The following is a 14,129-nucleotide window of genomic DNA, read 5'->3' on the forward strand; positions in this document are numbered from 1 at the left end:
GATCAGTGAGAATTTGCTTAAATCTGTTACTGTAGGAGGAAAAGAAAATCTTGTGAATTATGGACAGATGGACTGTGGACACATCAGCATGGCATGAACTTATTGGTCCTTTGGCCAGATTTGCTAACCCAGATCTGAGAAATTCTTTTAATACAACAAATCAATATGTGTGATTTTGACTATTTTGTTACGGTTGGAATGTTATCGTTTTTAGTCTGCAAACATTTTTGCAAGGTCTGCATAGCTAATTTCCCCAAAAAGGTGCTTAAATTGCATTTTCCCTTCCACGATAATACAAATGGGGTTTCAAATCTGGATCACAGATCATTTCATATTCATACACTGACTGGAAAACTCAATTGGCCTCTGTCTTTCTGTTTGTCCTCTGTCTTTACAACACACACACACACACACACACAAAGAAAAATTCTTTATGAATATGGAGCACCCCATTGATCTGATCTTGACCCTCAGATTTTCTCTCAATACTTCTTATCTTGACTAAAAATTATTGACAGTTTCACAAGCATTACCATCATCATTTATGCACATAACACAATCATTTTCAAACAACACAAGAAGTTAAATAATCTTCTTTGATTTTTAGAGTTACTCTGTTAGGGTTAAGCCAGAAAACTGCAGAAAACAAAATTTTAATGAACAAGATTTGTGTTCTCCATTCATATGACTGACACACACACACACACACACACACACACACACACACACACACACACACACACACACACACTCTTTGCTTCCACCACGTCAGTCATATCATAATTTATCCTCCTTATTTTCATGCATATTTCTACATGTATAAAATACTGCCAATTCCAAATAAAATGTAAAATTGTTCTGTTTTTTTAAAGGACAATAGTAAAAAGAAAAGGCGTTTGCATTTAATTTTTTAATTCACAAATCACAAATGTCAAATGTCCTGACCGAATATCTATAAAATCCTGAGCCATTTTTACTGAAGATTTTGGTCTCCATTTATTCTGCCTCATCACATCATGCCAAGTCAAGGTTTTGGAATTACTGGCACCAAACCAGTGGTATGATCACACTCACACTGGCACATTTTCCTCAATTATTAATTGACTTACTCAAATAAGCAGCATAACAACTTCTCCAGCTTGTGGTGTTTATACTTTTCTAACACTATGAACAGCTCATATTTCTGAAGCACAGAAAATAAACTGATTCTCATATTATGTTTTATTTTTAAAAAATGACATGACTGCAATAACTGTAAGTAAGCATAATCTAAGGTCTGCATCTCTTTGGTAATTAACTTACAACTCACACATTGACACATTAGGCAGCAGCTTAGTCAATAAAATATAAGCTGTATGATATTTGTCCACTAAACAGATATGATACATTTGGCCATTTTAAATGAATACAATCATTTGTATAACAATAATAATATGGGCTAACAATATTATAAATCCATAGACAAACATTTTAAGCATCTGTTCTATACTGAAAATACAGGTGACGAACAAAACAAATGGAAAAAGTACATTAATGAAAGATAAATCTGAAATTCAGACACGAAGAAAAAACACAGCCCTTCTGTCCGCATACATTAACCAGCAACAAAAGGAGTATGTTGATGAAGTGGGCTCTGCAAGTGCCATCAGCACTGGCCTTGTTGGCAATTGGAATACTTATGAGTGAAACTACATTCTAATTCAACAAAGCATAGAGAAAAACATGGGCTAAAAGATGGAAATAAAATATTCAGATGGGTCTTATACAAAAACATACGTATTGTCCGACACTGTCACATGGAACATTCACTTTAAAATGTTACTGATGTTCAAAATATCTGAGGGGTTAAGAAGCCAAAAATAAAAAAATAAAAATAAAATTGATCAGATTTATGCCAACTATAAAAGTAACTGAAGGTCTAACCAGGGAAAACTTACATTTAACCAACTCAGTGAATCTGACTAAGATAAAAGTAACGTGAAAAAGCAACACCAAATCCAAAACAATTATCTGGAGTAAAATGATAATGAGCATCATCTAAAAACCCTGCATGCATATTAAGTGACACAAATCCTCTTCTGGAAAATATTTCAGCTAGTGCTCACTGAAAAATTGTAAGTGTTAATTTAAAATAAAAAAAAAAAAATGCTGGCAGATAAGCAACAACCATTTCCACAATTTGTAGTTACTGATGAGTTAAGTTTCTTTATAATACATCATTATAATACAAATTAATGATTAGTGTTCACATAAATACATGTATGTGTATGTATGTGTAAAAGCTTCAGGAGTTAAAAGCTTAAACTCACCACAAGACTATTTTTAACCTTTACTAAGACTCTGAGTAAACAAACAAGAATGCTGCAAAAACTAGAACACCTTGAAGAAAATGAGGAGATAAAAAAAAAAAACTGTCACAATCCAAGTAATATGCATCTGTGATCTGTGATTTAGCTCATGAATGCCACTGATGGATGCTAATAAAGCATGTGCATGGATGGCTGTCTCACATATAAAGCTCCCGGAGTGTGCAACACTACCACAGAAGTCTGCGGAAACTATTTAAGAGAGCATGCTTGTGATAATCAAAATGTTAATCTGATCAAGACACCGGGGGCCACTGCCTTATCACCCTTTCTAACAGTAAATGGCACCATAAATTACAAAAAAGCTCATCATATTGCTTTCCGTACAATGACTGAGGCCATTAACTCATCGGGAAAGTATTACAGGTCACAGATCATGTTGTTTTTCCCATAGACTTCTGCACAATTAGACTTCTTTATGCAACCAAATGAGCTTCCTTTTTCCATAACAATGAAGAGTTTGCTGCACTGCAGCATGAGCTCCTACATGCATCTTTTAAATACAATGCGACTATGACAAGACGCTTCAGTCTAATTTTTGGACACAAGATGTCATAATTAAATAAGTGAATAACTTTCCATGTTAATAAGGAAAACAGAGCAGCAACAAGGATATTAACAACTTAGATTGTTTATAAGTCTCAAGGTTTGATTAACAATTCATTCAGGTAAAGACTTTCTAATTGGCCCCGAAAGATACTGATCAGGAACTACAACATGATTAGTGAGCTGGTCAGTTATGTAAATGCAAGTTTGTACGAGGAAATGCCGCTGAAATGGTAACAACACTGAAATTAATCTCTACTTTATATCACAAACGATTTACAAAATCCATTTACCTACACAGGGTGTAAATAAGAGTAAAATAGATAATACTGGCATGTAACTAAATTATCACATTAAGTGCGCATTCTTTTAAGTGCAATAAAAACCATCTGTGCACAACATCTGGATCAAAGCAGCCAAACGTATATAAGGTAACACCACACAAATTATGATCAAAGTTCAGGCTGGACCTTTAAAAAGCAAAAATCATTAGTGATTTCAATTAGGCTAAATTTGATATAGTGGCGCTACACATTTAGACTACCTAAGAGGCAGAACAAGACAAGTCCGTTTGAACTATGAAATGCTGCCTTCAAGCTGCAATCACTGAAAACATTATCGAGCTATTTTTTTCCCCCCTCCTGTTTTGCCAAGAATATCACTATAGCAAATTTCCTTGATCTATCATGACATCATTTTGAGGCTCACTTCACTACAACTTAAATTTTGTTTCGGTAGAACAAAGACAAATCTGAGGCCAGCAGATTGTGCGAGTGAGTGTTGGGGAGTTGAAACTGTTACAACTGTTTTGATATTTGTACTCCCCAAGACATCTGAGGGATTACAGCAGTGCTCATCAATTGGCATATCAGATGTGCCTTTATTAGTCAAGAAGACTGCAGGCTTTTGCACGGCATAGACTTGTGCTTGGTTATCTGGGTCATAGATATAGACACAACTCTCCCCACCATTGAATATTTGACATGGAAGTTGGGCCTTTTCATGTAAAAACAAATTTGCAAAAATTTTAATATATCCTACACCCACCTCATAAAGCAAATTGCTAAGTACACTAGGGCTGCTACAAACGATTATTTTGATAGTCGACTAGTCACTAATTATTGCACCAGCATGCATCAGCTCTTATATAACTATCACTAGCTTACAGCTTTAAGTGTTTAAGTGCTAACTAAAAATAAAGACAAGATGATAGTTTATTAAATTTTAATGAAACAGCCGTCTGCTCCTTCCCTCCTATCTAAAATATAACAGGACACCGGAGTATATTCTCGAGCATCTCACACTTCTGATAATCAGTTGTCTGCTTGACGTTTATTCAGCTGTGCAAAAATACAACTCTAATCTCAGCCAAACCGATTTACTTAGGAACAAATAAAATACTAAAAACAGCCAAACAATAACATTTTTAGGTTATTTAAGTGACTTATATATGATGTTTAACCTGAGTAGCGAAAGACGGTGGTGGGTTTGAAAACGATTTGCCGGGAGTCCGGTGTTCTCACCAGCTCTAGTGAGCTTTGCCCCCGGCTAGCTATCGAGCTCGTCAGGACGCTTTTGAAAATATGTGGTGTCTTGATAAACTGAGCAGATATTTGAGGTTTACACAGCTACATTCTCGCCTGAAAATATGTTAAACGTTTATTTTGTGACCCAGAAAGAATAATAAGAGTAATATTAAAACTAACTAGCTGCCGCCATTGGAAACTGAGCAGGGCAGCGCTATGAATTCTGGGATAGGTTGGGCCACGAAGTATACACCCGACCCATCCTTCAAATCTGGGGAAACGAAGGCCGCATTTGTCGGAGTCTTCGAATTTGGACAGTCTTCGTCATGTCGCTGTAACGTAATCGGCCTACAATTGCACAGGAGGATGCGGTTCCTGAATTTGGACAAAGCTACGATACCGGACACTGCTTCTTCTTCTTCTTCTCTGTTTCAGTCCGTTATTACACTCTTAAATCCTACTATTTATTCCTACGTCTTACAAAGCTTCAAACGACGCGTCGACTATTAAATTAGTCGTCGATGATTTTGATAGTCGACGTAATCGTGACTAATCGACTAATCGTGGCAGCCCTAAAGTACACACGTTTTTATTCTAAATTCTAACCTATAAAAATGACTGACAACTCCTGTTACATGTACAGGAACGGATAGAAACACTCAGTTCCACAAAAAGTGAGCCCGTTTGAATGACATGTTCCAGGTTTGTTCAGTGTCTGCTATTTGAATTATATTTGAACCCTGAACAAACTTCTCTAAGAGCATTAAGTAGTGTTTCACAACTTAATAGAAGGTTGTTGACATTCAAATGCACAGTACATTTTCCAGTCTACATACAGACACAAATCTATCTCTGTTAATAGTGAGTAACTATCCTATTTAGCCACCTACTGGCAAAGAAAAGTCAGCAATCTGCAATGAATTTTACTCAATATACATGAAATGTATTTTGTATTCAACATCCCCCACAACATGACAGATGATAATTGAGTGTCAGTTAATGGACACAGAAAATGATATTTAACTGCTACCTCTTGAGTGAACCAATCCCTGATCACATTTCTGGCTGTTTGGAGATTAAGTATTAAAATCTTAACTTTAATTAAAATGTTATCATATTACTAGATATAAATTATGTTAAAAGAAAACAATCAAGTGCATGAGGCAGAAAGCATATCAAATGATTAATCTAATTTTACCTTAAGGTGAAACTCAGTCCAAATTGGGGTTATGGTTTTGTCAAGGCCACAGCTAAATAAAAATGTTAGTGGATAGCAAAGGAAAAATTCAAAATATAAAATCTACAGTAAACAGTAAGTTGAGAAAAAAGATGGAAAAAGCTTGTCACAAACTCTGATTACATTTGGCTTTTTTATGTAGAAAGATGGCAGCACAGTGGCTGTGGTTTCACGCTATTAAGCAGAAAACTGTGTTTGTGTAGCCGGCTGTGCACTTTCACTAACAGCCCATTTCAGTCATTATGAACTGAACAGGAGGGTTTTTTGTAAGAGAACCTGGCAATTTAATCACCAAGCAGTTTTGAGTGGGGGGAAAAAAAAAAAAACTGTATGTAGCTGCCTTACCACCAAGTCGGGATCCTGCATGAGACTTAAGATGACCTCATAGAGTAAAGGTCGAAGGTCAGATTTGAACTTGACAGAAATCCACTGCCCTATTAGCCAGATGACTCGTCGACGAATCAACTTGTACCTGCAGGACAGAAGAAGACAAAGTAACTTTTAGCTGAAAACCTGAACAGATGACTACTCTGTGCTCTTCAATTATATCGTAATATGGAGAAATTAACCAGCTGGCGCTATAATCTTAGAACCATAATGTGAATACACAGCAGTAGTTAGCAGACCATTTAAAACTGCTGGGCCTATTCAAATAATGAAATCTGCACTGTCATTGTTTAAGGCTTATTCAGAATTGTTTCTTATGTTGTGATTTTTTTTTTTTATTTTTTTATTGTTGCCTCCTGTATGCTGGAGGCTATGGCACAATTTGTGCTCTCAGGTAAATATCACTGTCACTTTATTACACCCTACAGATAAGTCTGAACTTGGAGTGTAAAGAATGTATTTTTTCAGACAGATTCTACTGTATGTGCATTTGTTTAGCTGAATTCATATGAGCAAGAGACTGAAAGCCTGAGGGACAATGAATCTTGTGACTAATGACCAAGTAAGAGAATTGGCCTAGTTAGAAAACTAGAATACTTAATAAAAAATAAAAACAAATACTTGTGTGGAGTAGTTATGTGACAAAAGCAAGCTGCATGTCTAAATTGCAAGACGTTATACGTTTGGAAGTTATTTTTCAGACAATTATATTTGGCAAGCTCCTTTTGTATGTCTAAGGACCACCTTGACAGTAATGACAGGGACTGAAGGACAAGGGAAGAGACAGATGAGGATAGGGAGTGACACTCTTGTTGGCTTCCTGTCAAACATCCACAGGGAGGCAGAGATCATAGCCTGGGCCACCAGCCAGAAGATGCTAAACAACAGTATGACTCAGGAGGTGGAGATGGAAAAACAACCTTGCATGTGTGCATTAGAGTCGTGCTGATGGAGGATGATGTCAGGGATCGATGACGGTCAAAAGGTTAATAGTGATAGCTCACCAGTCAAGGCTATTTTTTTCCAGTTTACCCACTGATGCAATAAATCGATAATATTATCATTGTTCTGAGATTCATAATAATTTTTAAAAAAGCCAAGCTACAGTGTCCCACTTCCACATATAACCAATACCTGCAACACAGAGGGGGACGATATAGTAAAACCACAACAGGGTACATATTATATCGAGTGGATACACATGGATACCACAGTGGTATGATGCTCTGGCACCCAGCAGCGATGCCATCACTCACTGGAGATACCATGAGGGGCAACAGGGCAACTGGACTATGAAGCAAATCGTCAGCTCTAGTGTGTATGCACAAAACAAGCTACAAGTCTTGATCTTTAAAAAAAAAAAAAAAAAAAAAATGTATAGCAAATAACATTAAAAACATATAGCAAATAACATTAAATTAAAGGCCTGCTGCACAGGATCACACAGAACTACAGAACTGGAGCATCAAAGAAGAATGAACAATCCATCAATGACCTTTAAAGTAAAATAGAGTTAACCAGACAAACTGGATTTCCACAGGTTTTTTTGAGGCAATAACACGTGATGGTTCCAAAATGAGAAAGCAGGTATGCCACTGGCAGTAAACAGGCAACTGGGAACATTCAACCAGCTCTCAATAAATCAAAATGCTAGCATCTCTGATCCAAAGAGAGAGTGACACTGCATGTAAATTATCCCAAGATCATCTGTTACTATACTATCACTCACACAAGTTAAAATATGTGGCCATTGCTAATGTTTGATGTTCTTAAAACTCTGAGAATATAGTACCTTTATCCTTTAGACTTGCATCACTTTTCCTTAATCTAACAAAATTTCAGCTTCATGTTTGAACCCTACTTACTTTCCACCAAAACCTTAATAACGGTCCCTTCAAATCTTGGCCCCAATAAAATTTCCATATTGCTTTCAACTCTGGAATAAGTCTAAGGGCAAGCATTTAATTAACGAATAAGCACACATGAGGCATCAACAGGCACATCCAAGAATCAACAGGCAATGGCATCGGCTTTAATTAAAAAGTCTGTCTGCATCCAAAACGAGGAACCAGCCAGAAAAATTGGCAATGTGAAAGGAGATGCATGATGCTCAGATCACAGACGTCAGGAAAGTTTAGAGACAAAAACTGCGACCACAGCAGAATTGCCACACAAAAATGAGACGGCATCGTGAGCCAAGATTGGTAAAGACAATTTTTTAAAATCTGCAAATGCTAATACGTATGCATTTTTTAAATCTTTAATTCTGTGGCACGGGAATTTCAGCAGAGTTCAGGGCTGAATTTGAAGAGTTATGATTTACAGACAAAGAAGGAAAGTCCATGTAAGGAACACATTTCCTGATTTGGTGATGGTTTATCAATGTTTGATTTTTGGCAGGTATCTGTCCCGCACAAAGAAATAAACAACATTTCTGTATATAAGCAATATTTTTTCTAGATTATGTTGTAGAAAACCAGTTGCAAAATGTCTTTGAGTATCCAACAAATAAATCTTTAACCTTCTCAGCATTATTTCTGACTTTGTACTGACGTGACTAACTGACTACACATTTCCAGGGCTATGTTGCATCTGTGCATGACTGGAAAAAAAAATACTGAATATCTGCTTCAGCAAGGGAGATTACAGGTGGTACAGTCTATTATTAGTGCAGTAGCAAAGTGGAAGAAAAGATTAGAGAAGCAGATGGACAGACAGGTTGACAGAGGTATTTGTCAAAGGTCAGACATGACTCATCCATGCTAAAGCCGTTTCCTCCTCCACAACTTCACACAGCTGTCAGGAACCCTGTTCATCATTTCTGGCAAGCCCATGGGAAATCCGTGGACAGAAATGAGCCCAAAGGAATTTTACATTATTGCCGAGAAAGAAATCTTGCACAGTTGAGGCTACATAAATGTAATTTATTTCATACATTGCTGTGTGTATGTAAAACTTTATTTTCCCAATACTTAAAATTCCTAAGCAATGTAGTGTGAGACTTCCAAGTCTGAGAGTATGAAGAACCTTTTACGCAGTGGCACAAAAGAATTCCCTTTACCATTCCTGCAAAAAGCGATTCAGCCTGGGTCTAAGGTTCGAGTGAACAGTTCTACATCACTGCCGTAAAGATTTAAGCACCATTTTTAGATTTTAGGACTCAAATTTAATTCACTTAGTCAACACCAAATGGAAGAGCTTGTTAGTCACAATCAGAGCTAATGCAAAAGAAACTAAAGAAAATGCAATGATATGACAAGTAGTATAAAAAAAAAAATAGCTGCTGCCAGAGCTACCCCTCATCTTCAAGTAAATGCACCTTTAGTACAAATGTGAAAATCCTACATCACCTCATTTCAGCTACTGTATTCACAAGATTTTCACAAAACTTGACCTCTGGTCACCTAAAGGTCAAGGTTACGATAATCGAATGCATCCAAGGTTTTTAGTGGATGCACCTATGGAATCATTTTGAAAATCCTAGGTGTCATCTTTCTCAAGTGATCCTTTTCACAGGATTTACAGAACACTTAATCTCAACTGTTCCTAAGATTTTTAGATGTATGCCACCTCATGAGTTACTGTATTCACAAAGTTGGGTGTCCAAGCTGCCTGTGATAGCACAAGACTTCATGGTTGAGGGATAAAAATGGAACCCCAATACAGTCCCAAACAACAGTTCAAGACTACTTGAAAAATGGCACACACACAAAAAATAAATAAAAATCACATTTCGCATGGTTGGATCTTAACAACTTCCCAAGCAGAGCTTCAACATGTAACAAGGAGAAATGGAAGTGAGTGAATGCTTTAAAAAACAAACAAACAAACAAACAAACAAAAAAAAACAGAAATCAAACTTCCAGGAATTGGAGTTGGATCGTCTCAGTGTCTTGACAGACAGCCAACTGGATCCTCCGGCTCAGTGCTGGTTAAAATTTTTGGGTCTTCCACTTGACTTTTCATAACCCTCAGGATCATTTAAAAAAAATTCCAAATGACTGCCTTGCTGCGTCCCACCTCAGCAGCAATGGTGCGCTGTGAGAGATCCTGCTTATGCAGTTCAACAACCCGACTATGTTCAAAAAGGAAAAGTTTTGGGGGTTTTTGCCTTTGCCATCAGAATGTCATGACAGTGTGACTACCTGACAGAAGGTAACAATAAATCCACTTTTTTGCACAGATTTGACCTTTTAAAAGCATGTGGTCATAAACTTTTGATCAGCCTGTTTCAGTTTAAGCCTGGTTTTCAATTAATTGCATGCTCAAACAAATGTTTTGTCTCCCTCCCATTTCTCCTTGTCACATGTCGAAGCTCTACTTGCAACCTTGTTAAGATCCAACCATGCAAAATGTGATATTTTTTTTTTATTTATTTATTTTGCCATTTTTCAAGTGGTCTTAAACTTTTGATCTGGACTTCATAATAAGCCCAGTTTTGTGAGTGCTTGTTTTCCCCAAGACTTGACCCCATGTCAACGTGTTTGTATCACAACGTGCTTGTGATACAAACCTAACAAAAATCAACCCAATGTGTCTAAAACTAGCAATAAGAGAACACCAAGACTTAAAAGGTAACAACTTTGAAAATTCTCTTGGCTAACCAACAGATGCTTTTTACTCCAGACAGACACATCAAGCAACAAAAGGGAATGTCAAAGTGCCAAAGTGTTTCACAGCCTTCTATGCTGGCAAAGCCTGGAAGCAAAATAATTGAACACAAACCATATCTGTTTAGGTTACAACAAAAGATGTTTTTTAGGCTAAACTGGGATGTCCAAGTAAATAACACCCAAAAAAAGTTCTCAGCTATGTCCAAATACAAGTCATGTGTTAGTTCTGAATATGTATGAGCTTCAAGATGCCTCACTATCTCCTCTGTTCTTGTCAGGCACGCTGTCCCGTCACAGGTAAGACAGCTGTTTTGGCTTAGGCAGAAAAGGGAGGAAAATAGTGACAGCAAGTTAAAAATTAAAGTACTGTTTCTCATGGGGGCTCAAGTGTGACTGTACACAATGTGCATCTGTGTAGTCATTATGCCAAATACTGACAAACAACTCACTGGCTGCCTGAGGCTCAGCCATAGGTGTAAGCCACACACAGCAGCTTTGCTGACAGATTCGGGTGCGAATACATGCACTGTTACTACTTCACACCAAGTGATACATGCAGACTTATCCAGGGCCTAAACTTATCATGAAACCTGCAAACTGCAAGAGGTGCAAGGGCACTATTAAAGCCTTGTAAGAAAAAATACATTTAAAAAAAAAAAAAAAAAAAAAAAAAAAACGCAAGCTAGCAAATAAACATCTACATAGCTTCTACTGGATGAGCGGCTCAGAAGCATTAGATGGAGGGTGATTTGTCTTTAATACAGCCATCACAATTCACAATCAAATATCATTTGAATGCAAATTCTATTCAAGTTGTTTTTAAGTCTTGTAAGTAACTCAGATCTCAGTTGTAAACACCATGAACTGTAGACTTTAAGTTTGCATTCTTAGGCAACACTTTGCTAAACTGTTAGGGACCCACAGCCCTGAAATGCTGATTTGTTTTAAAATGGAAAAAAAGTTTGGCAGATTTCTGATCTAAAGAATATATTCAACCCTAAAGAAACAACTCAAGATGATAAGTGGCACAGAAACTGTATCCAAGCAGGAAACAGAAAATCCTGTGAGTGAAAGGAGTTTTCCAAAGACATTGATTCAGCTATTGCAATGATAATGTTATTTGCAAGAAACTGGTTTTTCTTGCATTAATAACAATTATACCTGTCAACTGAGCATATTACCGTGGATCTCTGGGATTCTATTATGTGTGAAAATGTGAGATCACAATATGTACGCCATATTTAACACTCCAACAGTGAATACCCAAAGGGCCAAGGAAGGCAGTCAGTGCAGCATCTGGGAATGTTCTGGTAACAGTGACAAATGTGCATCGAACAAGTGTGTCAGCCAGAAAACCTGCTTTGAATGTGACGTCTGTAAATACCAAACAGGTATTGTCCCTCTGCTTCTTTCTTCCTACTGACACTGCCAAGTTAGAGAGCTATTTTAGCTATTCTGATGCTGTGCTTTATTTGTTGCTAGTAGTGGCTGGTGTGTGTGTATATACTGCCCTAATCTCTTTACATACTCAAATTATCACAAGATGTAAGGCTCCACTTAAATAAATGAATACATTTTAAAGTTTTTAGATGTTTAGGTTAGGTCAAGCATGCTGATTAAAATTGAGCAAGTACATGTTATGGCTGGTTAAAGTTTCGCCCAAGCATTCATAAGATGAACTGCGACACAGATCGGTGGAACCAAACCCTCTATTTCCTAACGAGTCCCTTTCCCCGTCTAATTACTTTACACCAAATAAAGTGTATGAAGCTACTAAAATGAAAAAGTGAGTTCTAAGTAGGGTTGCCACAATTAGTCGACTAGTCACGATTACGTCGACAACTAATTTAATAGTCGACACGTCATTTGAAGCTTTGTAAGATTTTCTGAGATTAAAGTTATCGTTTTTACACAGCCGAATAAACATCAAGCAGACAACTGATTATCAGAAGTGTGAGATGCTCGAGAATATACTCCGGTGTCCTGTTATATTTTAGATAGCAAGGAGTAGACGGCTGAATTTATTAAACTTCACCTAAACAATCTGCAGATTTCATTAAAATTTAATAAACTATCATCTTGTCTTCATTTTTAGTTAGCACATACCTTAAACACTTAAAGCTGTAAGCTAATGATAGTTATATAAGAGCTGATGCATGCTGGTGCAATAAGCTGTACGTTTTATGTCCAATGGATGCATGATCTGATTAGTCGACTAATGGCAAAAATAATCGGTGACTAGTCGACTATCAGAATAATCGTTTGTGGCAGCCCTAGTTCTAAGCAGAGATGGGCAGTTACTGTAATCTGATTACTTTTTTCAAGTAACGAGTAAAGTAAGGGATTACTATTGCAAAAACGGTAATTAGATTACCGTTACTTTCCCGTAGGAACGCTGCGTTACTGCGTTACTAAAACCGTGATTTTTTTGCGAGAATGTCTCATGACAGTGACGTAAGCAAGTGCGCCGTTAGTGACAACAGCTGTGTGCAGATCAACAATGGATCATATATCGAGTGCGGGAGAGAGTATGAGCGTGCAGCGTTTAAAGCGTGGAAGTACTGACCTTACTTTGAGTTTGATTCCATAAAAAGTGACAAAAACATTAGCGTCCGTTGTGCGTGGGAAGAAACCTTCTTTTTACAGCGAAAAAACCCCTAAACTTCCAAGCAAGCACCGAGTGCGCAACGACGTAATGGGAAATTCACAGAGAAACTCGCGGATTCTTCAACTGACCGCAGCACACCTGCACCAGGGTAAACCTCCGCCTACCCCCAGTCCTGCTTTACAGGTGAAAATAGAGCAAAAGGACCGCTGAGTCTTTGACTTTATTTATTTTCTGCTGTGTTTTACTTGCATCTATTTGAAAGAATGAGTGTAAACACAAAAAATATTTTATTTTATGTGCTGGAATGTGCAGAAAATAGGTTTAAATGTTAAACTAATTTATTCAAGTCAGAGAATGTTGCATATAATTAAATTTTTTATATGCATTAAAAGATTAAAACTGATAAAACAAGTAAAAAAAAAAGATACTTTTCCATTTGATTACATTTTGTATGATGGATTATGCAGAAAAAGTAGAATTGGGCTGAAAGATCTATCGCTTTATCACCTCTTCAGGTTGTAAATCGTGTTTTTAAAAAGTAACTAAGTAACTAAGTAATTAATTACTTTTGAAAATAAGTAATCAGTAAAGTAACGGGATTACTTTTTTGGGGAAGTAATCAGTAATTAGTTACTGATTACTTTTTTCAAGTAACTTGACCAACGCTGGTTCTAAGTGGCATGAAAAACACAGAAATATGACAGTGATGGAAAAACTTTGCTCAACTGGCTAGGTGTTGCTATTCAGGGAAGAAAAATGGTATACTACACAATAGTGTAAACCTGCATGTAAATCAGAACAGAAGATGATCTAAGAACCTTAGACTTTAATTGCTTGTTTTTGTAT

The 14,129-nt window shown here is 36.9% G+C and overlaps 1 protein-coding gene across 1 annotated transcript in view; it reads right to left on the reverse strand.

Annotated features, from left to right (window-relative positions):
* Positions 1-14,129, reverse strand: part of ipo11 (importin 11) — a 73,555-nt gene that overhangs the window by 12,373 nt on the left and 47,053 nt on the right. Inside the window, exon 16 of the mRNA XM_040050386.1 lies at positions 6,021-6,147. Within this exon, the coding sequence (XP_039906320.1) occupies positions 6,021-6,147 (127 nt within the window). The remainder of the gene's footprint in view (positions 1-6,020; positions 6,148-14,129) is intronic.

This window comes from Simochromis diagramma, unplaced genomic scaffold (assembly GCF_900408965.1).
Source record: "Simochromis diagramma unplaced genomic scaffold, fSimDia1.1 OVJJ01000131.1, whole genome shotgun sequence".
Lineage (NCBI taxonomy): Eukaryota > Metazoa > Chordata > Actinopteri > Cichliformes > Cichlidae > Simochromis > Simochromis diagramma.